Source organism: Dipteris shenzhenensis, chromosome 14, assembly GCF_047967505.1.
Source record: "Dipteris shenzhenensis isolate YYH24624 ecotype China chromosome 14, Dip_SZ_1.0, whole genome shotgun sequence".
Classification (NCBI taxonomy): Eukaryota; Viridiplantae; Streptophyta; class Polypodiopsida; order Gleicheniales; family Dipteridaceae; genus Dipteris; species Dipteris shenzhenensis.
In genome coordinates, this window is record NC_141609.1 from 2,947,306 (window position 1) to 2,974,851 (window position 27,546).

Sequence of the window (27,546 nt, forward strand, 5' to 3'; positions counted from 1 at the left end):
GAGGTCTGCCATCATAGAGTCAGTCGTTGGGACCTCATGCACAATACAAAATTTAGAAGTGTTTGCAACTGGCCAAATAAGAAAATAGAAATGTTAAGACAAAGAAATATGAATTTTCCTTTCTGAATAGGGCAGCTCCTTCACTTAAGCCTACCCCCTAAGGGGCAGGCCAGAAAGAAAGTGTGTGAGAGAGAGAGAACCAAAATAGAAGGGGACCACTTGGCAATAACAAAGTTGGTGGACACTTTTTAACAAAACTGTAAGTAGAGAGAGCGCAAAAGTGCCCAACATTGCCCCGTGCTTCAACGCCATACGAACCCACACGTTTCAGCGGGATTTGGGGCGGAGTGCCAGCGCAGCGCATGAAATGCCAACACGGATAGTCACCTCATGTGGACAATTGTCATGGTTTGTTGTTGAGAGAGAAGCACTGTTTTCGAAGGGCTGTGAGAGTATCTTTGCCCATGGAAAACAAGTCAAGTCCTGCTGCTGACACTGGCCTGGCGGACCTGCACTACAAGGTAGCCCTCGTTACTGGCGCCTCGTCTGGCCTGGGCAGAGAATTTTGCTTGAGCTTAGCACGAAGAGGCTGCCGTGTCGTAGCTGCAGCTCGGAGAACAAAGCTCCTTTATAGCCTTATCGAAGAGATCAGATCTTCACAGACAGACGACTCTGATGGGAAAGGTCAACTGGCACCTAGTGAAGCTGCTATCGTGCAGATGGACGTCAGCGTTAGCGAAGCTGAGATTGACTCTGCCGTGGAAAAGGCGTGGCAAGCCTTTGGTAAAATTGATGTGCTTGTCAACAATGCAGGCTTTAGAGGTAAGTCGTAAACTTGGGTGGGTTTTGTCCGCTACTTTTCTGGCCTCCACGGTGGGACCCAAACGGTAAGAAATGGCAGCAATTTTACGTGTCTTTCCCTTCGCTTCTAAAGATTTTGGTCACGACAATGACGTAAAGAAGAAGAGAAACGAGATATTAGATGGAGAAAATAGAGAAGGAAAATCAGGGGAGAGAGCAAGACGAGGCTTGGAGCTCCTGGCGGTAATTGGGGAGATTGTGATGAATTTTGGACGTCTTTTGGAGGGCAACCGTTCACAACATAAGGGAAATAGTGGACATATTTCCCTCGTGATGTAAGCCCGTAAAAGTGAATGTTTGTATCAAACGCTGCGAGGTATCATCGGGAATCATCTACAAACCTCACTGTGCAAATTATCGGGGGTCATTTAGAAACTTTACCTTACTGTAGAAAACATGATGATGGAAGCATAGATCCAAAGATGCAAAAGAGAACTCGTGTATCGTTCAAAAAACCTTAACATGCAATACAACTGTTTACAAGCTGGCTAGAGTGGGTGGTGTCAAGAGCTTTCTTCATGTGTAGAAAAGCAGAGGCTTTGCCATTTAAATCCCAGGTGTCCGTAGATAGTGCCTAGCTGACGCAGGGCAAGCTCTTCATCTCTCCAAGTGAATTGTGATCAACTAATACTTGGGGCTGCCTCTTAGTTCTGAGAGTGAGAGCTTGTATGTTGGTCCACACAGATAAGGATTCATCTTCATAAGAAAATCATGTTCCTTCGACTCAAGTGCTCCACCTTGATCAAAATTGATCAACCTCGAAGATCCATCATAAGACAATGCCGATCATGGAGTCCTCATGTCCCAATTGCAGAAAGTGTGCTGGGTGCGAACTTTGTGAAGCCTGAGCCACCCCCATTTGGTCACTGACCCGCCTATGAGCCCCCATCTGAGGACGACTTGGGTTCAGTAGACCTGGGTTACGGGTAAAATCTGGGCAGTGGAGGCTGGTGTGGGCCCACCATTAGGGCTGTGCCAGGCTGGGAAGGAGCTGCAGACAGCAGCGGATTTGTGGCAGTGCCACAGGATTAGTGCACTTTTTTGAAGGCAGATCCAGGGCCTGTTTAGAGGCCTGGCAGGAGTTGAATACAGGTTGGCACTTCTACAGACTAGTCAGGTTTGTTGCAGTTTTGGTTGGCCTGTTACAGGGTCGGTTCAGACCCCGGTTGGCTCCTATTTCACTTGGCCCTGTCAGGGGAGTTTCCAGCCCCTCCACCCCTATAAATAAAGGGCATTGGCACACTCCATCCTATTCCACTGAAGCCTGATACTAGGCAATGCACGGGGAGTGAGAGTGTACTGTGTCCTTACAGATCTCAGCATATTAGTCATTTCTGACGGGGGTTTTACTTAGCACCTTGCTGGATGTTTGTGGCTATTCTCTGAGCAGTTTTCTCCATGCATGTGGATGAATATAGTCTTGAGTTCTTCTGCTCTATCTTCTGCTTGGGTTCAGCAAGCGTGTGCATCTACAGTGTCAAGGTCAGAGATTGTATCTTGCTGTGTAGGGTTACTTCTCCAGTAGTCCTCAACTCTAACGTGGCATCAGAGCCGAAGGCAATACGCAGCATGGGGTGGACTGATCATTTTGTGCTGGAAGAGGAACCTGCAATTCAGCATGGGGTGCTGGCTGATCATTGCTTGTTGGAGGGCCTGTAGTGTTGGGGTAAAGGCACTGGCCACCCTATGTAAATAGTACTTTATGTTGTACTTTAGTGTAGGACACTTAAGTATGCTAAGTACACATTTGTACTTAGCTGTACTTAAGGGTTACTACCTTATCCATAATATAAAAGTGTGTACTTGGGGAGGTACCACTCACTCATTGTGATTATCCCCACAAGTGTGTGTCTACAGTGAGTCACTCCCTACTCCCTACTCTCTCCCTCACAATCTATCAACTGGTATCAGAGCCAACGGGCTCTCTCCCTTCCTTTCATCCTCACGGGCTTTCTCTCTCTCGCAGCCAACGGGCTGGAACAGCGACGTATTCCGGATTCTCCTTCTCTCTCAGCCAACGGGCTGGAATAGAGAGCTCCTTCTCTCTCATCGCGATGGCAAAGGCGCTGGCACACGCGTAGACAGCGCGAGAAAGGAGCGGGAGAGGCGTGGGCGAGCTCGCGTAGACAGCGCGAGTAAAAAGCGGGAGAGGCGTGGGCGAGCTCACGTAGACAGCGCTGCAAGGCTTAGTGGGAGAGGCGTGGGCGAGCTGCAGCACGCGGCCCAGCGAGCACGGCTGCAAGGAGGGGCAGCACAACGCGTGGCCCAGCGAGCACGGCTGCAAGGCCGATAGTCGTCGGCCACCAGGGCCGACGCCAAACGGCCAGGCCATCGCCAACTTCAAATCCACCCTCCCTCGTCCTCGATTACAATTTCCAGGCGTCAGCCAACAGGACCGACACCAAGTCAGCCAAGCCATCGCCTCCTTCAACCATACGCCGTACAAGCCCTTTTTCCTCCTTTCTTGGTACATCGCTTTTCTTTTTTTTGTGACGCAAAGGCACATCGCCGTACCGTGCAAAGGTACGCAGGATAAGCTGTACTTTCTTGCACTTCGACAGCAAATTTTTTTTATTTTTTGTGCTTTCCCGCACGTCGAGGAGGATCTTTGAGTCTCATTGGGCTCATACATTGAGGAGAAATTCTTTCCTGTTTATTCGCTATCCACGGGACAGCACTGTATTTCGCCATTGGCATATGAGCTAGGTGTTCTACTTAAGGCAGGGCTTACACTCGCACTGAGGCATTATGCCGCAAACAGTGTTGAGACAGGTCTTATCACTTGGCCAATGATTGTACACAGTGTTGGCACTGGGTATATGCATGGTCAGATCTGTTTAGACACATGCAGTGTATGCCATTGGATGCAGGTCAAACCACATGCAGTCACATGCCTTGTGAGCAGTATCAGTTGATGCCATTTACTGTGTTAATGCATGAAATGTGCCGTCCATTCAAGGGGCCTTTAATGCTATTATGCGTGGGACATATGCTTTAGTTTGTTGCTGCAAGTACATCCACATTTGGTACAGATTTGGTCGATTTTGACCAAGTTTGACTTTCGTCAAATTTGGGGCTTTTGTTGCCTGACCGGCAATCTGTCAAGTGGAAGCACTCTACATACATCAGACTATCTCGTGGAGCACTACTATGCTTTGAAAGTGCAAATTTGACTTACAGTGTTTGGTCAAAGGTCAATCTTTTCAGATTGTATGTTAAATCTCTGATTTTCTTCATGCATTCAAAGGGCTTTTGAGCCACCTCACTTCCAAACTGTAAATTCAGTTGGGGGGGAAGTTTATGAAGCATATGGAGGTCTAAAATCAGGGATTTTCATCAAAAAATCAGAGATTTACAGTTTCTTTTTTTTGACAGTCCGGGACTGTCAAACATCAGGTTTGGTCATCTTTGACTATCAACAAAGTCAAAAATACTGCTGTTTTCTATTATATCAGTTCTGGGATTTTTCTGGAGCGATTTGCCAGCGAAAAACACAGGAACAGTTTGCTGTACTGTTTCTGCAGCAAGTGGGAGAAAAATATTCAGTTGGTTTTGTGCCACTGAAACAGTACCAAATTCACTTTTGATCGTACTTCCGCTGCGGGGGAATTTTCTTGGAGTGACTAGTGCTTAATTGCACGACTACAGGGTGTCAAACTCTACTTTCTTTACCATGAGTTCCGGCAGCGACGTGTCGTCCTTGTTCCAGATAAAGAAGCTCGAAGGAGCTAAAAACTACGACATATGGAGGACACAATGCTACAATGTGTTGATGCAGAAGGACCAGTACAAGCCTATAAAGGAGAAGGGTGTTAAGCCCTCCAACGTTACTGATGAGCAGTGGGAGAAGATGGACAACTTGGCCATGTCGACCATTATGCTTACAGTTGTTGATTCACTGGTTGTAGGCATCAGGGATGAACCTACTGCGTGGAAGATGTGGAAACGTCTTGAGGATACTTATGCCAAGAAAAGTGCCACGGGAAAAGCTTACTGGCTGAAAAAGCTTGTTGGTCTTCAAATGAAGGAGGGGACACCTATGTCCACTCATATTATTGAGTTTAACAGCATATTCAGCCAGGTGATCAACCAGGGGTTGAAGCTTGATGATGAGCTGAAAGCTACACTCATCCTATGTTCTCTACCTGAGTCATGGGACACATTCAGGACTTCTACCAGCAACTCAAATGCCATTCTGTTATTTGCAGATGTGGAGAGTGCTCTTCTACAGGAAGAGATGAATAGAAAGAACAATGCTGTTGGGAAGTCGAATGCTTTGAATGCACGCAGCAGGTCCAAGACACGTGGAAACTACAAAGAAAGAGAGAGAAGCAAGTCCCGCTCTAAAAGTGATCTTGTATGCAACTATTGCGGCAAAAAGGGACATATTGAGAAAAAGTGTTTTCAAAAGAAGAACGACCTGAGAGCCAAAGAAGGCAAGACTCAAGGCAAGTCTAAGGGCAAGGAAAAAGAGGAGCTGCATGTTACTTATGTTAGTGACAGTGACAGTGGACGTGAGATATGTTTCACCTCTTCACTGGAGGCTCATACACTTCATGCTGGTGATGGATCAGATATGCTTTCCTGGATTATAGATTCAGGTGCTTCCTTTCATGTTACACCCTACAGAGATCTGTTTGTCAGATATGCAGGAGGGCAGAAGGGAGTTGTCTTTCTTGGTGATAACCATGCATGTTCGATCATTGGCATAGGTGATGTAAGGCTTGTTCTTGAAAATGGCCAACAGTTAATGCTCAAAGGAGTCAGGCATGTCCCTCAAGTGAAGAAGAACTTGATTTCCACAGGTTTATTGGATGACGATGGTTATCAGACCACCTTTGGCAGTCAGAAATGGAAAATCAGCAAAGGGGCAATGGCTATTGCCAGGGGTCCTAAGGTTGATACTTTGTACTCACTTCATGCTGGACATTGTCCGCATTCCGATGTAAATGCCGCCGAGCTGCCAAAGATTTCATTGTGGCATAGCCGGCTTGGCCATATGAGTATTAAGGGAATGGAGCAATTGGCTCATTTTGGTTACTTGCCGAGTCTAAAATTTTCAGATTTAAAGAAATGTGAATTTTGTCTCTACGGTCGTCAAGTACAAATACCTCATAAGAAAAGGTCAGATCAGAAATTACAGCTCTTGGAGCTTGTACATACAGATGTGTGTGAGATGCCTACACTCTCTTTAGGAGGTTCTAAGTACATACTGTCATTCATAGATGACGCCACTCGCAAAGTGTGGGTCTACACTCTCAAAAAGAAGAGTGATACGTTCAAGGCTTTCACTAAGTTTGTTGCACTGGTCGAAAATGAGACAGGCAATAAACTGAAAGCTTTACAATCTGACAATGGTGGAGAGTATTTGTCCAAAGAGTTTCAAGAATTCTGTGAGGCAAAAGGTATTCAAAGGGTGTTGTCTGCACCATATGATCCTCCACAGAATGGTACCGCTGAAAAAATGTTCAGGACCATTCAAGAGAAAGTCAGATCCATGTTGTCACATGCTGCATTGCCCCACACATTTTGGGCTGAAGCTGTAAAGACAGCTGTGCACCTTATTAACAGGTCACCAAACAAGAGACTATGTGGCGGTGTGCCTGAACAGGCATGGACGGGTAAGCCTCCGTCTTACAAACACCTACGGGTCTTTGGTTGTGTCGCGTATGTGCATGTACGCAGGGAGGACAGAACTAAACTGGATCCAAAGTCTCTTAAATGCATATTCCTAGGTTACGGTGACAAAGGTGAGATGGGCTACAGGATTTGGGATCCCAAGAACAGAAAACTTATACGCAGCAATGATGTCGTGTTTGATGAAACCATCATGTTCAAGGAACCTGTTGTACAGCAGGGACCTTTAAAAGTAACTATTGATGATGACAGGCATCATGGGCAACACGAACAGGCTGTAAATCAGCCACAACAGCAGCATAACCAGCCATTAAATGATGCTGCAGCAGGTCCTAATGGACAGCCAGGTATGGCAGAAGACATCCCAATGGATGAAGCACAGTTAGGTGATCTTCCTGACATGCAAATGCAGCCAGGAGACATGGGACAGCCACCTTATCTGGGTGATGAACAGGCTGGACAGCCAGCTCAAGACGATGGTCATTGGGTTAGAAGGTCAACTAGACCGACGCGGCAGCCAGAAAGATTTGTTCCAGGCATTGATTATTTGATGCTCACTGATTGTGGAGAGCCTTCATGCTACAGAGAGGCTAGGCAGAGGGCAGACAAGGTTCAATGGGATCTTGCTATGAAGGCTGAAATGGACAGCCTTCACAAGAATGGCACTTGGGAATTGGTATCCTTGCCTACTGGTAAGAAGGTACTGCCATGCAAATGGGTTTATCGACTTAAGGTCACACCTGGTGAAAAGCCAAGGCATAAAGCCAGACTGGTTGCCAAGGGGTTCAAGCAGGAATATGGTGTTGACTTTGATGAGATATTCTCTCCTGTCGTTAAGATGACAACACTCAGAACTGTATTAGCATTGGTTGCATATGCAGATATGGACTTGGTCCAAATGGATGTCAAGACGGCATTTCTTCATGGTGATTTACATGAAGAGATTTTTATGCAGCAGCTAGAAGGCTTTACAGTAAAGGGAAAAGAGAAGCTTGTGTGCAGGCTGAAGAAAAGTCTTTATGGTCTTAAGCAGGCACCCAGAGAATGGTATCATAAGTTTGATACATTCATGCGAATCCAAGGATATAAAAGAAGTGACATTGATCACTGCTTGTATACCAAGAAAGCTTCAGATGGCAGTTTACTGATCCTCATTTTGTATGTGGATGATATGTTGATTGCTGGAAAATCTCATAAGGAGATCAATGCCTTGAAGAAAAGATTGCACCAAACCTTTGATATGAAGGATCTTGGTGATGCCAACCATATACTGGGCATGCGGATACTTCGGGATAGGGAAAAGCGGTTGCTATACTTGTCTCAGAAAGAATACATTGGCAAGGTCTTGCAGAGATTTCACATGGAAGGGGGGAAGAGTATTGGTACTCCATTGCCTCCTTATGTGAAAATCAGTGCTTTGGACAGCCCTCAGACAGATGCTGAGAGAGCTGAGATGTCAAAGATCCCGTATGCATCAGCGTGTGGCAGTCTCATGTATGCTATGGTTGCAACCAGGCCCGATATTGCGTTTGCAGTGGGAGTGGTTAGTAGATACATGGCAAACCCCGGCAAGAAGCATTGGAATGCAGTGAAAGGTATCATGAGATACCTGAAGGGTACACAAGATTTGTGTATATGTTTCGGCAGTCAAGATGCAAAAGTGCAAGGTTATACAGACTCTGATTATGCCGGTCACCCTGATACCCGGAAGTCTACTACCGGATACGTTTTCACTTTCACTGGAGGTGCAGTGTCGTGGGTATCTAGAATGCAGCAATGCGTTGCATTGTCTACCACAGAAGCTGAATATATTGCAGCCACTGAGGCATGCAAGGAGGCTATATGGCTATCTCGGTTAGTGGCAGATTTGGGTTATCCATTGGAGATTCCATTGTTGCATTGTGACAGTCAGAGTGCCATACAGTTGGCACGTAATCCTGTCTTTCATGCAAAGACGAAGCACATAGATGTGAAATATCACTTCATCAGGGAGGTGCTTGAAAACAAGCAAATTCAGCTTGTTAAGGTGCATACAGATGACAATCCGGCAGATCTGTTAACCAAAGGGTTAGCTGCAGAGAGGTTTGCACACTGCAGATCTCTTATGGGTATTGGTTGAGGCCAATATTCTTTCTCTCCTTGAGGGCACACTGCCTTTAAGTGGGAGGTTGTTGGGGTAAAGGCACTGGCCACCCTATGTAAATAGTACTTTATGTTGTACTTTAGTGTAGGACACTTAAGTATGCTAAGTACACATTTGTACTTAGCTGTACTTAAGGGTTACTACCTTATCCATAATATAAAAGTGTGTACTTGGGGAGGTACCACTCACTCATTGTGATTATCCCCACAAGTGTGTGTCTACAGTGAGTCACTCCCTACTCCCTACTCTCTCGCTCACAATCTATCACTGTAGGAGGCTCATGTTGCTGGTCAAAGTCCCCCCCTGAGGGAAGAAGAGGTAACCAAGAGTAAAAGGCATCAAACATGTCAGGTTCTGGCTTAGCTTTGCAGTCCACAAGAGGAGAAGCCGAATGTTCAGCAAAGATTACATCTCTACTGACAATAATCTTCCCAGTATTTGGTTGGTATAACCGATACCCTCTGCTCTCCTGGCTGTAACCAATGAATATGCATTTGATTGCCTTGTCATCAAGCTTATGTCTCAGCTGAGATGGTACATGAAGGGACCCAAAAACCTTCATGTGTGAAAGTGAAGGCTTCCTGCCTTTCCATGCTTCATAAGGTGTAACAGTCCTCAATGCCCTTGTAGGTGATCTATTCAGTACATAGTTGGCACACATCACTCCATCAAGCCAAAATTTATTGGGCAAGGACTTGGCCTTAAGCATGCATCTAGCCATCTCCAGAGTGGACCTGTTCTTAACAGGATTATGCTGAGGAGTGTAAGGAGTAGTGCGTGAGCGAACAATGCCCCGTGAAGCCAAAATGCATCAAACTCCTTTGACATATACTCTTCCCCCCTCTGTGTGTTGAGGGTGACAAGCTTGCATCCTGATTCATTCTCAACCATATTCAGCCACCTCTGAAAGCATGAGAACATTTCAGATTTGGCTTTTAAAGCATATACCCAGCAATATCTTGTGAAGTCATCAATTAGAGTCATGAAACCCACCAGTGGCATTTGTCCTCATTGGGCCACAGACATCACTATGTACTAGCTGCAATTTCCTTTGTGAGAATTTTGGACAATCCTTTTGAAAAGGAAACCGATGCATCTTACCCAAAAGACAACCCTCACACACATGTTTGGAAACTGTGTGAGTTTGAGGTACATCATTTGCCATGCCCTGTGAATGTAACTTGGCTAGAGCTCTATAATTGAGATGACCCATTCTCTCATGCCAAAGATGATTTTCAGCAAGCTGTGAATCTGAAATAGCAAATGCTTCAATAGAAAGTGCAGCTGAGTGATAATCAAGGTGATAAAGCCCCTTTTTCAAAGTGTCAGTGAGAACTATGGCATTGTCATCACGAAGATCATATACTAGGCATCTGTATCCATCAAAAATCACTTTGAAACCTGAAGAGGCAATTGCTGAAATTGAAATCAAGTTGACTTCAATTCCAGGCACAAAAAGAACATTTGTCAAAGTGACAAGATGGCTTGAAATGGTTGTGAGCTGCACATCTCCAATTCCTTTTACAGCATAGGAGCATTATTAGCACATGTGACAGTCCCCCAACGAAACAACTGTCTGCAAGATGTGACGTGCTTACTATCAAAACTATTAGCACGACTTTGCTCTTCCTACAAAAGCAAAGTGACTAAATGATCAAAGGAGTAGTGGTATGGATTACCCATGGCCACTAGTCGAAGGGTTATAGCAAACCCTTGATATGTATCTGGCAGCCCATTCAATGTGGTACTGACAAGCTGAGAATTTGGCACCACCTCATCAATATTGGCAAGTTGTTCCATGAGGTCCTTGACCTTTGTCAAGTATGCATCCATAGAGTCACCTTCATTCATGCTGACTTGTTGCAATTGCCTTCTTAAATATGCACCATGTGCCTCATTGCGAATCTGATAAAGAGAAGCCAATTTGTCCCAAGCATCCTTTGCTCTCCTGCATGACCGGATGTGTGGAATAATGATTCTCTTGCATGATAAAGCAATACAGGAATGTGCATTTGCATCTCTTGCATTCCATCTTGTTTGTTCCTGAGTTGGAGAAGCAGCAACAGGGGTGCTAGAGGATAAAGCATCAGGAGGAGTACCCTTTGCAGAGGGACCAGCAATAGGAGCAGCCACTGTAGCATTGGCTGGCCTCAGATCAACTCCAGAAACAATGTTCCAAAAATGCCTTGCAACAAGAATATGTTTCATGAGATAAGACCACATTGGGTAGTTGGTGCCATCCAACTTATCATCTTCACGAAGAATGCCAAATAAATCATGATTGTTGCCAGCCATTGCAAATGGGATACCCTGAAAAGAAAAGACCTGAAAACACAAAAGATTGTACGGACGCCGAAGTACGAAAATTGTACGGAAATTTGTGCATTTGTACGGGCAGTACGGATAGGTTCTGATGTGCTGTACGAACGGCCGTATGGAGGCGTGCGAATAGAGAAAAAAAAATCGACAGTTGATGCGCCGTATGGAATCGTATGGACAACAGGTCGAGGGGTCGCGTTGGAGCTGTGCGGGAGTTGGAGCTGGAAGCAGGAAGCTAGGAAGTGCTCTGATACCACTGTAGGCTCATGGAAGCAAAAGGATGCACAAGAGTGGAGCAAGAAGTGGAAGCCGTCACATCAACTAGTGTAATGAAAATGAGAGTACAAAGTACTACAAAAGAGAACCCTAGGACCTAGTGTCCTAGTGGTACCACTAGTACTAGGTGTCATAAGACGCTAAAAGTACTAGGTGACCTAAGTGCCAATAACTAAAGCTACATGGCACATACCAGGGCCCCGAGGGCATCAATACGATCGGGAGAAGATGGCCTACATTGAGTTCATTGCATATGGGGTTAACCTCCTAGCCCCTGTCTTAGCAAAGCTATTTAATGAAGCTGTTTGTTTGGGGTTTCCACGCACCTGGACCATTAACACTATCTCACCCATTTACAAGACAGGGGATCCCATGAGCCGGGAGAACTACAGGGCCATTATGATTGGATATGTCATGTCCAAGATTTATGCATCAGTACTTGATTCCGAGGTCAGCAGATTTGCGGAGTGTCAAGGACTTAGAGCTGCAGGATAGGCCAGATTCTGGCGTGATCATGGGACCATGGATCACATTCTCACGCCCAGATGTATCATCGAGGAGGCGAGGGCACGGAAGTAGAGGGTTTACTATTGCTTTGTGGATTTTCGCAAGGCATTTAACATGGTTTCGAGAGCCCGCCTCATACGGCGCCTACAAGATTTGGGTTACGACCAGGAGATCATTTGGGCTATCATGGTACTTTACGAGAGAGTTTCAGGCAGAGTCCGAGCAGGATCTGGGTGGACAGATGAGATCATGAGCACTATTGGGGTCAAACAAGGGCGTCTATTATCACCTACCTTGTTTGGCCTCTACATTGACGAGCTTGAGACAGTGATGTAGACACAGGGGGGGTAGGTTGCTCTCTTGCGGGCATGCTGATCCGGATATTGCTTTACGCAGATGATGTGGCTCTCTTGTCTTCCTCAGCAGAGGGGCTCCAAAGACACCTTGACGCACTACAATCCTTTTGTGAGTCTCATGATTTGAAGGTCAACCTGGGTAAAACCAAGGTTATGATCTTCAATACATCTCGAGCCGTCATGCCCCAAGAGCAGTTCGCATTTGATGGGTCACCTGTTGAGGTAGTTTCATCACACTTATCTTGCGGTTGTCTTTTTCGGACCCATCTTCACTATGAGACCCGCGATGTAGGCACGCTTGAGTAGAGGATATGCTTCATTGGCCAGGCTAGAGAGGCAGTGCTTCCGCTCTCACTTGTAGGATCCACGGAACAAAGGGTTGCTTGTACGGCAGTCCATGCTTGGGGCCAAACTTGTCGGATGCAGAGTGGGTCATGGTGGAGTGGCTACAGGTTCTCATGTTATCATGGATGATCTGTGGTAAGCCATCCGCTCCTCACCAGTTCATTTGTACCGAGTCAGGGAGTATGGGGATTACACCTCTGGGCGTAGTAGGCTACCATGGCTAGCATTGTCCTCTTCTATGGCACTTGCAGTAGGAGGGGACCAAAGTGTTGGTATGCACGCACAGAGAGATGGTTTGAGGGACTGGGGCTCCACATAGACAGACTACCTTCCTTCCAGTACATCATGGATGCTCCGTTTTCTCCCCTCCTCACACACGAGGTCAACCAGGTTATCCGTGAGGATCTATTACAGCTACACACATTCCGGACCTGGCTAGGCCCGAGTGATCTTCCAGTGAAGCTAGGCTTCTACAGAGATCACTTCTTACATATCATAGCAGAGGGTTTCATTGAGCCACCAGAGTACACGCAGATTTACTTACCTCAATCACTGAGGATCTCTCTTGGGTAGTTCCGGGTCTCTTCACATAGACTTTGTATTGAGAGCAGCAGAGTAGAGCGACTACCCAGGGAGAGGCACATATACACTTTGTGTGACATGCAGGAGGTTGAGATAGAGGAGCACGTCATCTTCAGGTGTCTTGTTTACCATGAGATCCGCAGACGTTTCTACTGCCTCTTCAGAGACAGCTATGGTATTTTGGCTCAATTCATCTCCTACCCAGACCAGCGATGTTTGGCAAGTTTCGTTCATGAGGCACTCAGACACTGCGAGAGGATACTTCGAGCACGGAGACAGGAGCATACTTTTTCCTTGGCTGATCCCTCTCAGAGCTCTATCATGGAGTTTTTCCAACGAGATCACATGGACACCCACAGGACGAGGCCTCGACATGACTATGATCTAGAGCCTGTGACCCGACATCTCAGATAGAGGGTTGACACACATATCACACTTGGGGACATTCCTTCCCTGTTTAGAGTCAGGTCCCGCTCGACGAGAGTCATAGTAGCCCTGGTTAGACGCAGAGCGATGACCAGGAGACATGGCAGGGCTGCACCTTTGAGTGGCCGACAACACTCTGTCGCCGATTTCATGCCCCCATTGCCTCATCCACCCTGATGTCATGATAGTGATGATGATGATGATGATGATGATGAGATAGTCGACTACCAACATGACTATGTTGTACTTAGGATTTAGTACTAACATTCTGCGTTTTTTGCATTTGCATTGGTGTGGATGCGCGTTTAGTAGCTCCACCACCACAGCTCGTTTATACCAGGTTTTTCACAGGCTCATAGACCCACCAGTCTTCCAAAGACTTTAATAAACTTTCTTTCTTTCTTTGTCCACCCAGTCTCTTATCCTACCCAGACCAGAGATGATTGGCAACTTTCATTCATGAGGACATGCACAGAGAGCGGTTACTCAGGGCCCACGGGGGAGATCTCGACACACGCTCAGACTCCACTCAGAGTACGATCACTGAGTTTTTCCAACTAGACAATGTTGACCAACAAGGCTTAAAGAGGTGGCGACCGTGGGGATCCAAGCCAGAGTTAGAGACATGCCAGACTCAGTAGCGCACTGAAGCACAAATCACACTAGGGGACCTCACTACCATGCTCACTAGGTCAGACACACGACCTAGAGGAGTGACCGTGGTAGTTAATCGCCGCAGAGCTATGGCCAGGAGACTTTAGCGATAGCCACCAGCGTTGTTTCTGCCACCACCGTAGCCTCGCACATCGCCGACCCTCTCTTAGGCCTGACGCTGTTACTGGCCTCTACTCTCATTTTGTGCACCGACGTCATTATGGGCATGACTATGGATTATGGATTTTGCATTCGATCTGGGTGTTGACGCAAGTCTAGTGGCTCCACCCAGTAGTTCATTATATCAGTTTCTTTAGTCTCATAGACCCTTTTTGGTCTTTTGAAGACTTTTAATAGACTTTCTTTCTCTAGGTATCGGTATCGTTATGATCATGGGTTTTGTTTGTATTCCTCATGGGTGCTAATGCTCGCTTAGAGACTCCACTCCGAGCTTATTGTATTAGGTTTCTTTTAGTCTCATAAACCCTTTGGTCTTTTGAAGACTTTTAATAAACGTTCTGTTTTTAGTGTTCTCTCTCTCTCTCTCTACACACACACACACACATAGAGGGGGTGGTAGAGCACAAGGCTCACCTATGGATGGGAGCTTGCTCCTGAGGATCTGACCTATGTGACTTCGAAGGGATTTTGGAGGGAGAGTAATCTTTGTTTGTGTCTGTGTACCAAGGTCGTAACTGGCTCGATACCAAACTTTCATGCCCACTGCAACATTAAGGAGAGATCTATTCCAAACAGCTCAGTGCACTGTTGAAGCATCCAGTAGTGTGGGTGCTTGAGCACTACCTAAGGAGGTGGCAGGTGAATCACTCCTACTACCAAACCTGTGCCCGACCTCTCTGGAGTAAAGCCGAGCTGAAAATGAGCTAAAGCACCATGAGAAAGCCACAGATCCAACCCTTGCGGGCCCATCCACTCATCCATCAACCGATACAGCTAGTCCTCCATCATGGCATTGAACATTGTCGGTGTCAACTTCTCCACACCTGTGGAGACAAGCCGATGAATCCAAAAAGGATGCATATAGGAGCCAACCAGACTAATCGAGACTGTGGTAGGGAAAGAGATAAACCAAGTGGGGGCCAAGGAGAATGGGGCTCTGCTCCACGAGCACTAGGGTGGTGTCGGGGGAGCTCAATTGGAAGAGGAAACGTCCCTCCCGTAGATGGCAACCTCCTGAATGTGGTCCTCTTTTAGTGCCAAGCTTGCCTGGATCCAATCTCTCACTTTTCTCCTCATGGGTGTGAGGCTGACTATACTACTCACTATGCCTTGTCCTGAAGTGACTGCACTACTTGCTTCACTCGTTGCTTATCATCCAGAGAAAGGAGAACCTTAGAGGCTGGGGGATTCGAGGGTGCTGCCATAGAGCCCCTCTGGCGAGACCAAAGGTCGCCACCAATATTCTCTTCCTCCAAAAACAAGCAAGAAACTGCGCTCCGTATAGAGAGAGAAGAGGAAAAAAGAAAAGGAAAGGAAAGGGAGAGCTGGCAGCTAAGCACAACTAGCACAAACCCTTGTCTTCAAGCAAAGGAAAAGCCCAAAAAAGAAAAAGGAGGACAGCCACCAAAAAAACCAGCCCGCACTGATGAACACCCGGCCTGCAAGCTCTTCACTGTGGGAACCTGAGAAGGGACCCTGTAACTCAGCAAAAAGAGGTCATACAAGAGGGGAAAGAGTTCCAGAGATCTCTCAAGAGGTGGACTGGCAAAGCTGAGATTTCTTGGAGAAGTGTGACCTGCAAGTGGCCAGAAAAGAGCTGCCATGAACCAAGCCTTGAGGCCCTGCTTCAATTCGGAGTTGCAGCTATCATAGGCAAGTCTTTGGAAGGGGCTGCCTCTACCAACACTGAGGCTGGCCAGCTGTGAAGAGGCCAGCCAAGTGCCGCACCACAAGCCCGCAAACAGCCCGTCCTCTACACCACAAGGTCGACTTCCAAGATGTGCACAGGCTGGAGGAATCGTGCCGGGGGGGGGGGGCAGGCGGCAATCATGCTACCAAGGAGCAGCTCCAAAGGACCACCCAGGGGGTCGCGAAACAGTGCAACCAACCCCTGAGGCAGCTTGGGCTGCCAAGAACCAGCATGATCACACTGGGGGAAGGGGGGGGGGGGGGGGTCAGCCACCAAGGAGCTCTCGGCTCAGGTCCTAGGACATCTCTAATCTTGCTAACACTCACTACCTGAAAGAAGACATTAGGGTGACGAATGGATTTCTAAAGTCATATCTGCCTGCACCGCATTGAGTACGCGAGTGTGCGAGTAGGCACGCTTCTCAACAGCAGATTTGGTACTAAATTGAGACTAAGAAAACTTTATATGTTGTGTATGTGAGGCAGAATTTCCATCCAGAAACTATCAACTCTGCACTTATTGGATTAATGTTTTACGTGGTTACCTGAAAGAATGCTTTTGAAATTTAAATTCAAAGAATTGCGGAAACTAAAAAATGTCTCCGCTTACTTTCCGAGTGGTTGTGTCAGGTGGTGTAGAATCCTCATTGGACTTGGATACTGAGGAGTGGAACAAAGTGATGGCTACAAATTTGAGAGGATTGTGGTTGGTGAGCAAGGCAGTAGGGAAAAGAATGCGTACGGCAAAGATTGTTGGTTCAATTATAAACATCGCCTCTATTGCAAGTATAGAACGTGGCATTTTTGTTGGGAGTGCTGCGTATGCTGCTTCAAAGGCGGCTGTGATTCAGCTTACAAAGGTGCTGTAAAATTAAGCCTCCCTTAGCATTTTTCTGCTCATTGTTTATACTCTGTTGGAAAGCGAAACAACAGTTGATTGTTATCAAAGTTTATTGTCTTGATGGTGTTTCCCTTCTCAAAGAACATTGAGCTCTTTTTGTGCACGATATGTAAGTTATATGTCTGCAGTTGTGTTTGACACTATTTTTGCAGGATGCCACATGCATGCATCATTTGCAGGATGATGTCGTGAGCTACTAGGTCTAGCTAGGGTTCACCTGGATAGGCATACCTTCAGTTGTGAGCCCCTATTTGAGTGACAATGATCTAGGTCTAGCTAGCGTTCACTTAGATAGGCATACCCTGAGTCGTAAGCCCAAATTTTGAGGGATAGTGGGCGATCTTTGCCTGTAGAATGGAGAGTGATTCTGACGTGGTCATAAAGGTCAAGCATAAGGCAGATCCAAGGAAACACTTGAAGCAGCCAAAGAGCTATAACATGAAGTCACAATTATTCGACGGTCACATGGGTGCCCATGGTTCAACCTAGACTAACCAGGAAGGCTAACAGTAAATTGCGACAGCAAGGAGCGGCAATCAAGATAAATAAAGAAAGGTTTATTAACAGACATGAAGGGCCAAAAAAGCCTATGAGACCAAGAGATTTAAGTCAACGTGAAAGTACACCCCCCGTAGGAGGCATTGGAGGTTCCTATCACACCCTCGAAAACAAAAAGTAAATTGGGAACTACAGGAAAAGACCCCATGTGTCTGGGCTAGTTCTTGTCAGGTCGTATTGTGAATCAAGTCTCAATCATGAGTAGTCTAAGCTCCGTGCGGGCCTGTTTGGGATCCCCAAGTTTGTGAAGCTACGGGCTTTTGTAACATTATGTGTAAGATTTATACTATGGATAGTGATTGCATCTTTTCTTTGTTATATCTCTTCTGCTCAAGTACTTGAAGTACCTGTCCTCATACAGTTCACCCACGTAGCATGCCACCCCGTGTTAGACTTACATTGACGCTTGATTTTCACACCTTCCCTTGAAAGGTGAACTTTGCACAACAACACGCAAATTGCAAGAGAGAGCATCTTCCCCTCATGAGTTCACGCACACGCACCGAGCTCGGTCACCGAGTTACCAAGTTAGTCAACTCGAAAGATAGTGGAAAAAATTGTCAACATTTGGTGATCCTGCTGAGGAATGACACGCTAAAAGTGTTGAGTGAGAAATTGGGCGGATTGAGGTTAGGAGTCCATAGAATTGAGCGCAGAGATTCCAACAACCGCTATCTATGCTAACCTGAGTGGAGATATAGCAACTACTCAGTTTAGCATACTACTATAAAAGATTTCTCTCAAGACAGCTTGCTTGGCAGACGGTGATCATGCCGCAGGCACTGGGAGGCTTGGGTATCATTGATCCGGAGATGCAGAGCAAAGCCCTCTTGGGCAAGTTGGTTGTTCGCGGCCTCATGCCAAGTGCAGAGCCTTGGAAGCTCCTCTTTCAACGAGGGCTTCTCAGGAAAATCCCACACAAGAGGGGGCAGTGGCAACTTTCACACATATGGATCTTCTCAAAGGCCTTCTTATGGGGAAGAGTTCCCCCTTGATGAGGAGCCTCCATAGGGTCTGGTAGAGGCTAGCAGGGGGCCTCATTCGTGCTCAGCCTAGATGCAAAGACGAGTTCGAGTGTTAGTCCCTTGTTTGGCACCCAAAGATCCGAGATCAGGAGAGGCGTATGCTTGGACAGCGAACTCACATTGGTTGGGCACAGTGGGATAGTGGACCACTGACCGGGTCCTTTGGCAGATGGAGCAAATTACCCATGGAGGGAGAGGTGACGCTTAGCTCCGTAGCGCATCTGCGAGGGGCAAGGGACTTCGCATGTGGATGGACAGTAGATGGTTGGGCCAGTTTTCTTGGACTGGTGTCCCCTTGAGGATGATGATGCAGCGAGGCAGCATGCAGCCCGGTTTTTTCTATGTAGGACCTAGAGGCCTACTCCAAGCATTCACTGAGAGAGACCCAGGGATGGATGGGAGTCTTGATGGGATTCACTGGCAGATGATCAGAGTGGTGGGGCGTTTGGGAAAGGAGTGGCACATTGACCCTCCTAGTATCTCAGAGCAGGATGCCCCCAGATGGCGCCTCTGGCTGTGGGAGGGTAGGCCCTTGAGGGAGGTCCAGTGGGATCCAGGAGAGTGGTTCTGGCCCTCTAGGGACAACCTTGCTGAGCAAGTGGATGAGGTGCCCTTCTTTTCCTAGGCTTCAAATGGACTCTTCGATGTGGACCCCTTCGAGGGAGAGGCATTGGGTGGGCCAAAGAGTGCCCCGGGATGTCCGTTCCAGGTTTTGGACGTGGTTATGGTCCAGATTGCAGCCGAGGAAGGTATCCTACTTCTTCTGGCTGGCCGCCCACGGAGGCTTGCCCATCAGCCTGTGGTTGGAGCAAATGCGGGTGGAGGGGCAGTGTCTAGCAATTGGTGTTTGGATTTCTTAGGCAGCCCTTCGTATCATTCAGGCACTTCAACATCTCTCATACACGCTCGGTGAGGAGAGGAAGATACATGGCAAGATGAGGATATCTACGTAGGGGCCAAAGAGGTTGGCAGAATATGGAAGACCAAGAAGCAGCCATGAATTCAGAGCCAGTAAGAGACGAACAATGGAACTAGGAATAGGTGTTGGAATATGGAAGAAAGAACTAGAGCTAGAAACTAGAAATGAGATGACAAGACTGAAAGATAAGAAATACCTTGAGAAGAGTGTAGACAAGACACAAGCTAGACTTGATAGTTTACAATGATGTGACCCATTGAATATATGGGCCAAAGTACAAGACATAAAGCAAGAGTGCTTATGGGATAATTGTAGAAGTGCCACATGGCACATACTCAAGACATAAAGACTAGACTTAGACTTAGACTTAGACTATTGTAGACTAGGAAATAGTACACTTAGTGTGCACTTATCTCCAACACCCTCCTTAAGTGGACACTAGGAGTAAGATAGAAAGACAAGACTAGAAGACAGACTGATAGACTGAGAGACAAGATAGAAAACATGACAGACAAATGATCCTGAGACACCCCTCCTCAAGTGATATCCTCATATGGGTCCACAAGGGTAAGGACAAGATGGATCTAAAACACAGTCAGATTGATAGACAAATAGACAGACAGACAAGACTAGATAGACAGAAGACTGACTGTAGACAAATAGAAAGACCAAGACACTAGAACCCCTTGACCTACATCATCGGGGGTCAAGGTGGTAGACAAGACATAGAAGTAATCAGAAAGCCCACTTCTCATCATGTGAGGAAGGAACAGCAGGATCAGCTGATGGAGATGTCGCAACAACATGGGCTGAGGTAGATGCAGGAGCTGATGTAGAGGTTTTGGAGTAGCAGTCCCTCTCCCGGTGATTATCACGGCCACAAATGGTGCATGGATGAGCCTTGAAACAGTCCTTCTCCACATGATTAGTTTTGCCACAATGGGTACAAGGCTTTCTTACCTTAGAACTTCCTTTCTTTGCTAAAAATGCAGTGTCAGTTACCTTTCGTTATTGAGTTCTTTCTTCCTCTTGGAGAGCATTGATGATACCCTCAAGAGAAGGATTATTATGATACTTGAAGGTAGTGACAAGAGTAGCATAGGAGTCAGGTAAGCTTTTGAGAAGCACAGCAATAGCAATATCTTCGGAGATGGGAGACTTGACTGACGCAAGCTGAACCATAAGACTGCGAAGATAATTGACATGAGAGGCTATAGTAGCTCCTTCCTGCATATGTAGATCAAAGAATGAGATCATAAGTGCAATCTTAGAGTTTTTAGATCGGGCTCCAAAAAGAGTATCCAAAGTGATCCATGCTTGAGGAGTAGACTGTATGTCAGAGATGTGATGAATGTAATCATCTCCAAAGCCGAGCAATATGATAGCATAGACTTTGTCGTTCTTGGCAGCGACAACTTGCTCAGATGGACCTTCGGGAGCATCACGGTGAACAATGTCCCAAAGGCCTTCTTTCATAAGATGGCACTTGATTTTGATCTGCCAAGTATGAAAGTTGGACCCATTGAATTTGTCGATAGATATGAGAGAATGAGAGGTAGATGCCATGTGGGAAGGTCTTACCTCTTGCTAGGATGCAAGGGCAGGGTCTATTCCCTTACAATATTGCAGAAATAAATGAGAGGAAGAGATCCCAGAAGCCGGTTCTCTCACCACTTTGTCAAGGCCATAGCATATGACAGCCCATCAAAGCAGGAGGAACCAGCAAAAAAGGAGAGACTGTTCAGCAAACTGAAAGAGGCAAAAGCTCAGTACCTTAATCCCGGGCAGAAGTAGAAGTGTAAAAAGGATGCAGATCTCCGTGAAGATGGAGCTGGAGAAGTCGTCAACTTGTGCAGGTACGGATTCCGTACAGTCGTACGGACTGTACGGACAGCGAGCAGAGTACGGAGTACGGCCTACGTACGGATGTCGTGCAGAGTATGGACGACAGCGCAGAACTGTACGGATCTGTCCGACGTACGGATGACGGCACAGAGCTGTACGGATAGCAGGAACGGGTGCTAGATCTGTCGTGACAGCAGAGTGCTGCGCAGATCTGGCGTGACAGCAGATCTGGCGTGATGCCAGATCTGCGCTTCAGATCTGTGCAGCTCAGCCACAGATCTGAGGGCCAGATCTGGCGCAGAGATTTGGAGCAGGCGGAGCAGGCGTACACGCAGCAGAGTCGCGCAGATCTGGAGCGCAATGGCGGGGCAGAAAGAGGGCAGATCTCGGAGAAGAGGCGGCGAGCAGAAGCGTAGAAGAGGGCGGTGCAAAGGTAGAGGTGCCACGAGAGGCTGAAGAGAGATGCCGGAGGGAGAAGTAAACTAAAAGGAGAAGACGAAGCTATGGCTGCAGCAGAGAGAGAGGAGAGGAGATGGGATCTACATGCTCTGATACCATGTTGGAATATGGAAGAAAGAACTAGAGCTAGAAACTAGAAATGAGATGACAAGACTGAAAGATAAGAAATACCTTGAGAAGAGTGTAGACAAGACACAAGCTAGACTTGATAGTTTACAATGATGTGACCCATTGAATATATGGGCCAAAGTACAAGACATAAAGCAAGAGTGCTTATGGGATAATTGTAGAAGTGCCACATGGCACATACTCAAGACATAAAGACTAGACTTAGACTTAGACTATTGTAGACTAGGAAATAGTACACTTAGTGTGCACTTATCTCCAACAATAGGAGGATCCGGCGAACCACCTGTGAGACGACAAGCTCGCGATAGACGAAGACCATGATAGGCTAGAAGCAATCCCTAGAAGAACATCATCTAAAGATCTAGATAGCCTACCTCCCATTTGGACATCAAAAACCAAGGCATCCTTGTGTGATCGTGGCAAAGAAATAACCTAAAGGAGAATGCCCAAACCCGAGAAGGATCCCATCCTAGTGGAACAAGAAATAGGCATATTATTTGTCTCAATCCAATCCACTCGAATTGCTGCATCAACTTTCTAGATCGTTCCTACACTTCCTTTGAGATGACTTACTACATGCAATTTACGGTCCTCTAGAAGCTTTCTGGAAGCTTTCCAAGATCCTACAGAGGAGGCAAGGCCTCTCTCCCATCTTGACCACTACATATAATATGATTGGCCTAGCTGTTTGCCATGCTCATCGGGTATGCTGTCATTCCACATGACCGACTATCTATCAATCTCTTTTAGAGAAACTGAGGGAATTCTTCAAAGAGTATTTCTGAAGCTACTCCAAGCTTTCAAAGTGGCCACCATAAGAGGAGAGGTAGGAGACCTGAGGAGGGCTGAAGTAAAATTCCACTTGGTGCTACCCATCTAGTCTGCACCTAAAGGAGTACATGCGTGTATGCTTCAAATAAGAAATCCAAAAAGTTCCCTTACCACAAACTTGCAAAGTAAAGCCTTGCACTGCAAGTTCGGATCTATGATATTGAGACCTCCTTCAATTGTGGGAAGAACTAGCGTCTCCCAAGCCACCCTGGCCACAGTATTTGTGGTGCCATCATTCTACAAAAATTTCCTTATAGGTCTCTTGAGCTAAGTGATGCAATCCTTAGAGCTGCACCAACAAGAGCAAACGTACCATGCCATCTAGCCCATTCTACAAAAAATTCCTTATAGGTCTCTTGAGCTGCACCAACAAGAGCAAACATACCATGCGTTGATGACGTCAGTGGGGATGTCATAGTAGCTAGTCCCTGCTATGCGTGATGGAGTTTATGGTTTTCAATCTTATGAGTGACTATCGTGAGATTGAAACTGCACAATGTTGTGTTTTTAGAAGATGACTTTGGGAATGTTAATGGATTCATCTAGGTATATACCATGCCGTGGCTAGCAAAACCTGATGCTCTCCAACATTGGAGCAAACTGCTATGAAGAAGAGATACCCATACCAGCCTGGCAGCCTAGATATCTAACAAGAACACTCCTCTAAATCCAAGTAAAACCAAAATCATCCCCCCAATTAAGAGTGTCCTCATCATGAACCCAAAGTCATTGGATTTGTTCCAATTAATGTGTGCACCAGCTGTTGCAGTACAAAACAAATGCAAGGCTGTCCTAAAAGAAATGAGCGTCTGAGGAGTGGCATCCAAAAAGCAGCAGTGTCATCTGCCAACTCATAGTCTATTAGATTCTCATTATGTCTCAAGAGAAGCTTCAGCCCAAAAATATAAGCTTGTGATCTAAGAAAGTGCTCATAGCTTCAGCGACAAAGAGAAAAAGAAAAGGGGCAAGAGGTTATCCCTGACGAGATTGATCTAGAAATCTGAAATCTTTCTCCCCTGATTCCTCTTATAAGTACCTGGCTGTGGGCTGATTTGTACAAAGAGGAGACCCCTCTAATCCATGCATCCGAGAATCCAAAACGATGAAGGGTGCTCTCTAGGAAATCCCAATCTACTCTATCCTAGGCTTTCTTAAAATCAAAAAGTAGAATGGCTAAATTCTATCCACTTTGCATAGCCCAATCTGAAGCTTCCCAAAAAGAAAAAATATCATCAAATATGCTCCTTCCATGCACAAAGCCCACCTGCGTGTCATGGATGAGGTACGGAAGATAGGGCTGCAATTGTAAGCTAATTGCTTTCGCCAGAATTTTACATAAGGTGCCCAAGAGAGTGATAGGCCTCCACTGTGACACGAAATTTCTACAACCCCCTTTTGGAATGAGATGGATGAGACCCTCTATGAGTGATCCAGGCATAGTACCTGAGTCCCAAACACCCTGCAGAGCTGAGGTAATGTGATCCCCAACCTCATCCCAATGGGCAATAAAGAATGTTGGGGAAATCCCATCTGAACCCAGGCGCCTTCCCTTGTAAAGAGCAAGTAAAGCAGTCCCGAATTCCATATTGGTGAAAGGCACATCTAGCAAGATTCTCATATCTTGCTTCATGAATAGTGGAATGTGCTGCCAAATTTGAACCTTGTCATCATCTTTGACTGGCGTGTTAGGATCTGCTGCGAGAAGGGAGGCATAAAAATCAGTAGCTATGCGCATGACGGCATTTGGATCAATCTGCATAACCGCGTCTGAGTCAATGACCTAAGTGACACTCTTTCTACTATGTCTCGGGCCATGAGCAGAGAAAAAGTGCTTATTGACTCGACCACCCATCTGAGTCCAAAAGGACTCTCGTGCATTGAAGGCCGACTCGCTCTCGGATCTAGCAATGTTTGTTGAAGAGCCCTTGCTACAGCAACACTCTTGAATCCAAGCATTTATAGGCCATTTCTGCTCTTTCCTCTAAAGGGCTGCAAACTGGCGGCGAAGATTAAGTTTCTATCTAAGAATCCTTGCCTTCTGGTATTAGCGACCCAATGATAGAAGTCACTAATATCATAGAGTGTTATTGCCACATGTAAAGGCGATGACATTGCACCCTGCATATTAGAAACCCGAATTTGTAAAACTGCCTGGATGAGGTCCTCCTCTGTATGTAAGGCATCTGGAATCCTAAGACTGACAGAGCGACCTCTCCTATGAGGCTCGAAAATTGTCAACACCACTGGAAAGTGGTATGAGATAGAGACCCCCGGAGCAATGCATGTCGAACCACCTCTATCCAAAGCCCAATCGTCACATACAATCTGTCAATGCATGCATGAATGAGCATCTGAGGTCTCCTGTTCGACCATGAGAACTAGCGAGACTGTGACAGAGTGTGAAAAGCATCATCCAACCAAACATCTATGTCACTAAAGTGAAATAAAAAGGCATCCCAAGTTGCTCTCTCGAAGGAATGGATACCTCCTTCTCTTACCCCGTTCTTATCAGAAGGCAACTCCACCATGTTGAAGTCACCTCCTATGATCCAAGAATCTACAATTGGGGCCCAAGAAAGAAGTTCCTTCCATAGGGCATGGTCCCCTTAATTAGGGGCATAAAGGTTGAGAAGACCAAGGTTGAGAAAACCAACCTTCCCCCAATCAAAAGAATGATCCTCTGAGCTCTAGAGGGGATAATGATATCGTGTCCAACCACTAGGGGGAGAAAGGAATCTGAAATTGAAATGCATGTCCCCCCCCTAATACCAAGGCAAGTGACCAAAACGTCTGACCTAAAAGAAATTTACCTGACTTAGAACAACCTCCTACATCTAGCTTGTGCTCCTGAATGAAAAGAATGTCAATGGATCCCCTTGTAACACTTGGATGGAGCTGAGTAGGGATAAGCTACGGCGGCGATGAGGTATACCACCGAGACCCTATATGTTCCAACTAACAATCCTCATTGGCAGGAGGAAGTAGCATGGAATGCCTTACCCGACCTAGTGGCGAAACAAGCCCCTCAATGGGGAAGATCTCCTACTCGAGGAATGATGAGAGAAGACCGTCCATCTGAGGAGGGAGTCAACCTGGGAACAAAAGGAATGCAAATCATGGCCTCACTGAAGGTGGAAGGCATGAAATCAAAGTTGTCATCCGGAAGGTCCCCTAGATCTGCTAGGGCCGAAAAAGAATTCTTGAAGTTCAGGGGTGGCGTCGGGGTACATAAGATGCCTGCAGTCGAAACTGGGGAGACTATAGCTGCGACCCCCTTCCCTCTATCTAGGAGGGAAGATGCGGACGTAAGATGATCGTGTTCGTAAGAACCCTGACCATGAAGATCAGCAATTAGGTCAGGTGAGGGAGCTACAGTCGGGGCAGTATGTGTAGCAAAATCCTGAGGCAAGTAGGGAGTAACCTCAGGTACTGTTGGGAGCGATTCAAACACTAAGAAGCTCCGTCCGACAAATCCCTGCTGCGCGGGAAGACTGAAAGAGAAGGCCTTTTTTTTTTCCCTTTTTTGGAGGAGGGAGGAAGAGGAGGGCAGTAGGGTAGGGGTGGGGAAGGGAAGGGAGGAGGAGGATGGGAGGAAGAGGAGAGGAGGAGGTAGGGTAGAGACGTGGAGGCAGAGAAGGGAGGAGGAGGAGGAGGAGGCAGAGCAGGGAGGGGGGGGGCAGAGCGCGCGGGGGGGACTGGAAGGAGAAGCCGGGGGGAGAGGCTGCCGTGCGGGGGGGGGGGCAGGAGCATCCAGGGGAGGAGGGAGAGCCCACGGGGCGGGGGTACAAAGACAGCCTGTGAGGGGGGAGAGAGGCAAGGCGGGAGAGGGAGAGGGAAGGGGGAGGGGCTGAGAGGGGAGGAAGGAGAAGCAGCAGGTCCTGGAACGTAGTAGTTGTATTAGGTTATCTACTATCTGAACGACCTTCAGGTTCTGGCAAGAGGATTCTGAGCAGTCCTATGTTCGTCCTTATGTTATAAAGAAGTTTTGTTGTCAGTTTGTTTCACAAATGTTTCTCAACATTTTCCCTTCACAACTAGCAAATAAGAAGAAACATTAGATGCATGAAGGGAGCTTTTTTTAATGATTTGGATGCTGTTGCTCCCAAATGATTCTTCTTCTTTGATGATACTTTTCTGGGAAGTATAAAATGTACATCCCAGGAAAGTGGAGTATAATGAGTGGGAAAGGTTCCTAACCCTCTTAAAGAACATCGTGAGGGAGAGTTCAGACTAAAGAATTTTTAAATCCAAAAGAGAATTACAGTGGAAAGACAAGAAAATTTGTCACGTGGCAGAGCCAGTAGAGGAGGTCCTGTTTTGAGGAAAATCTAGAAGCAACCGATGAGCTGGCATATTCAATGATGCATGCGGAACCTTCATGAAGAGAATCAGGTAATAGCACATATTAGGAGAGCTGGTTGTAATTGCTGTTACTTCAAGTTTTTATGTTATACAGGTAATGGCGATGGAACTTGGTAAATACAAAATTCGGGTCAATGCTATTGCGCCTGGAATATTCAAGTCTGAGATCACAGATGGACTTTGGGAAAAAAGTTGGGTGCACGAAGTTGTGCAGAGAATAGTACCTATGCAAAGGTGGGGACATGTTGATCCCGATTTGACATCTGTGGTAACCCTGCTTGCTAGTGAGTCGTCCTCATATATAACTGGTACCATTTTTATTATGGATGGTGGCTATTCAATTCCAGGGGTCCCAATCTGGTCATCTCTTTGAATGAGAAAGAGAATGATTGAAAGAGTGTCTTGACCGTTAAGGTGATAGCCATTTCCCTGCACGTGTGAAATATAGAGGTGGGAGGTCCAGTAAAAGCTGGTAAAAGCCAATTCAGCCAACGAAGAACAACTTTGGGATTATGAAAGTACAATGCATTTTTTGAAGTGTT

At 46.5% G+C, this 27,546-nt stretch overlaps 1 protein-coding gene across 1 annotated transcript; it reads left to right on the forward strand.

Annotated features, from left to right (window-relative positions):
* Nucleotides 1–315: 315 nt before the first annotated feature.
* LOC147894070 (uncharacterized) lies at nucleotides 316–27,521 on the forward strand. The gene is made up of 3 exons (XM_087384587.1): nucleotides 316–822; nucleotides 16,606–16,835; nucleotides 27,099–27,521. The coding sequence occupies exons 1-3, from the start codon at nucleotides 465–467 to the stop codon at nucleotides 27,375–27,377; spliced, it is 867 nt and encodes a 288-aa protein (XP_087240713.1). The 5' UTR covers nucleotides 316–464; the 3' UTR covers nucleotides 27,378–27,521.
* The last annotated feature ends 25 nt before the right edge of the window (nucleotides 27,522–27,546 follow it).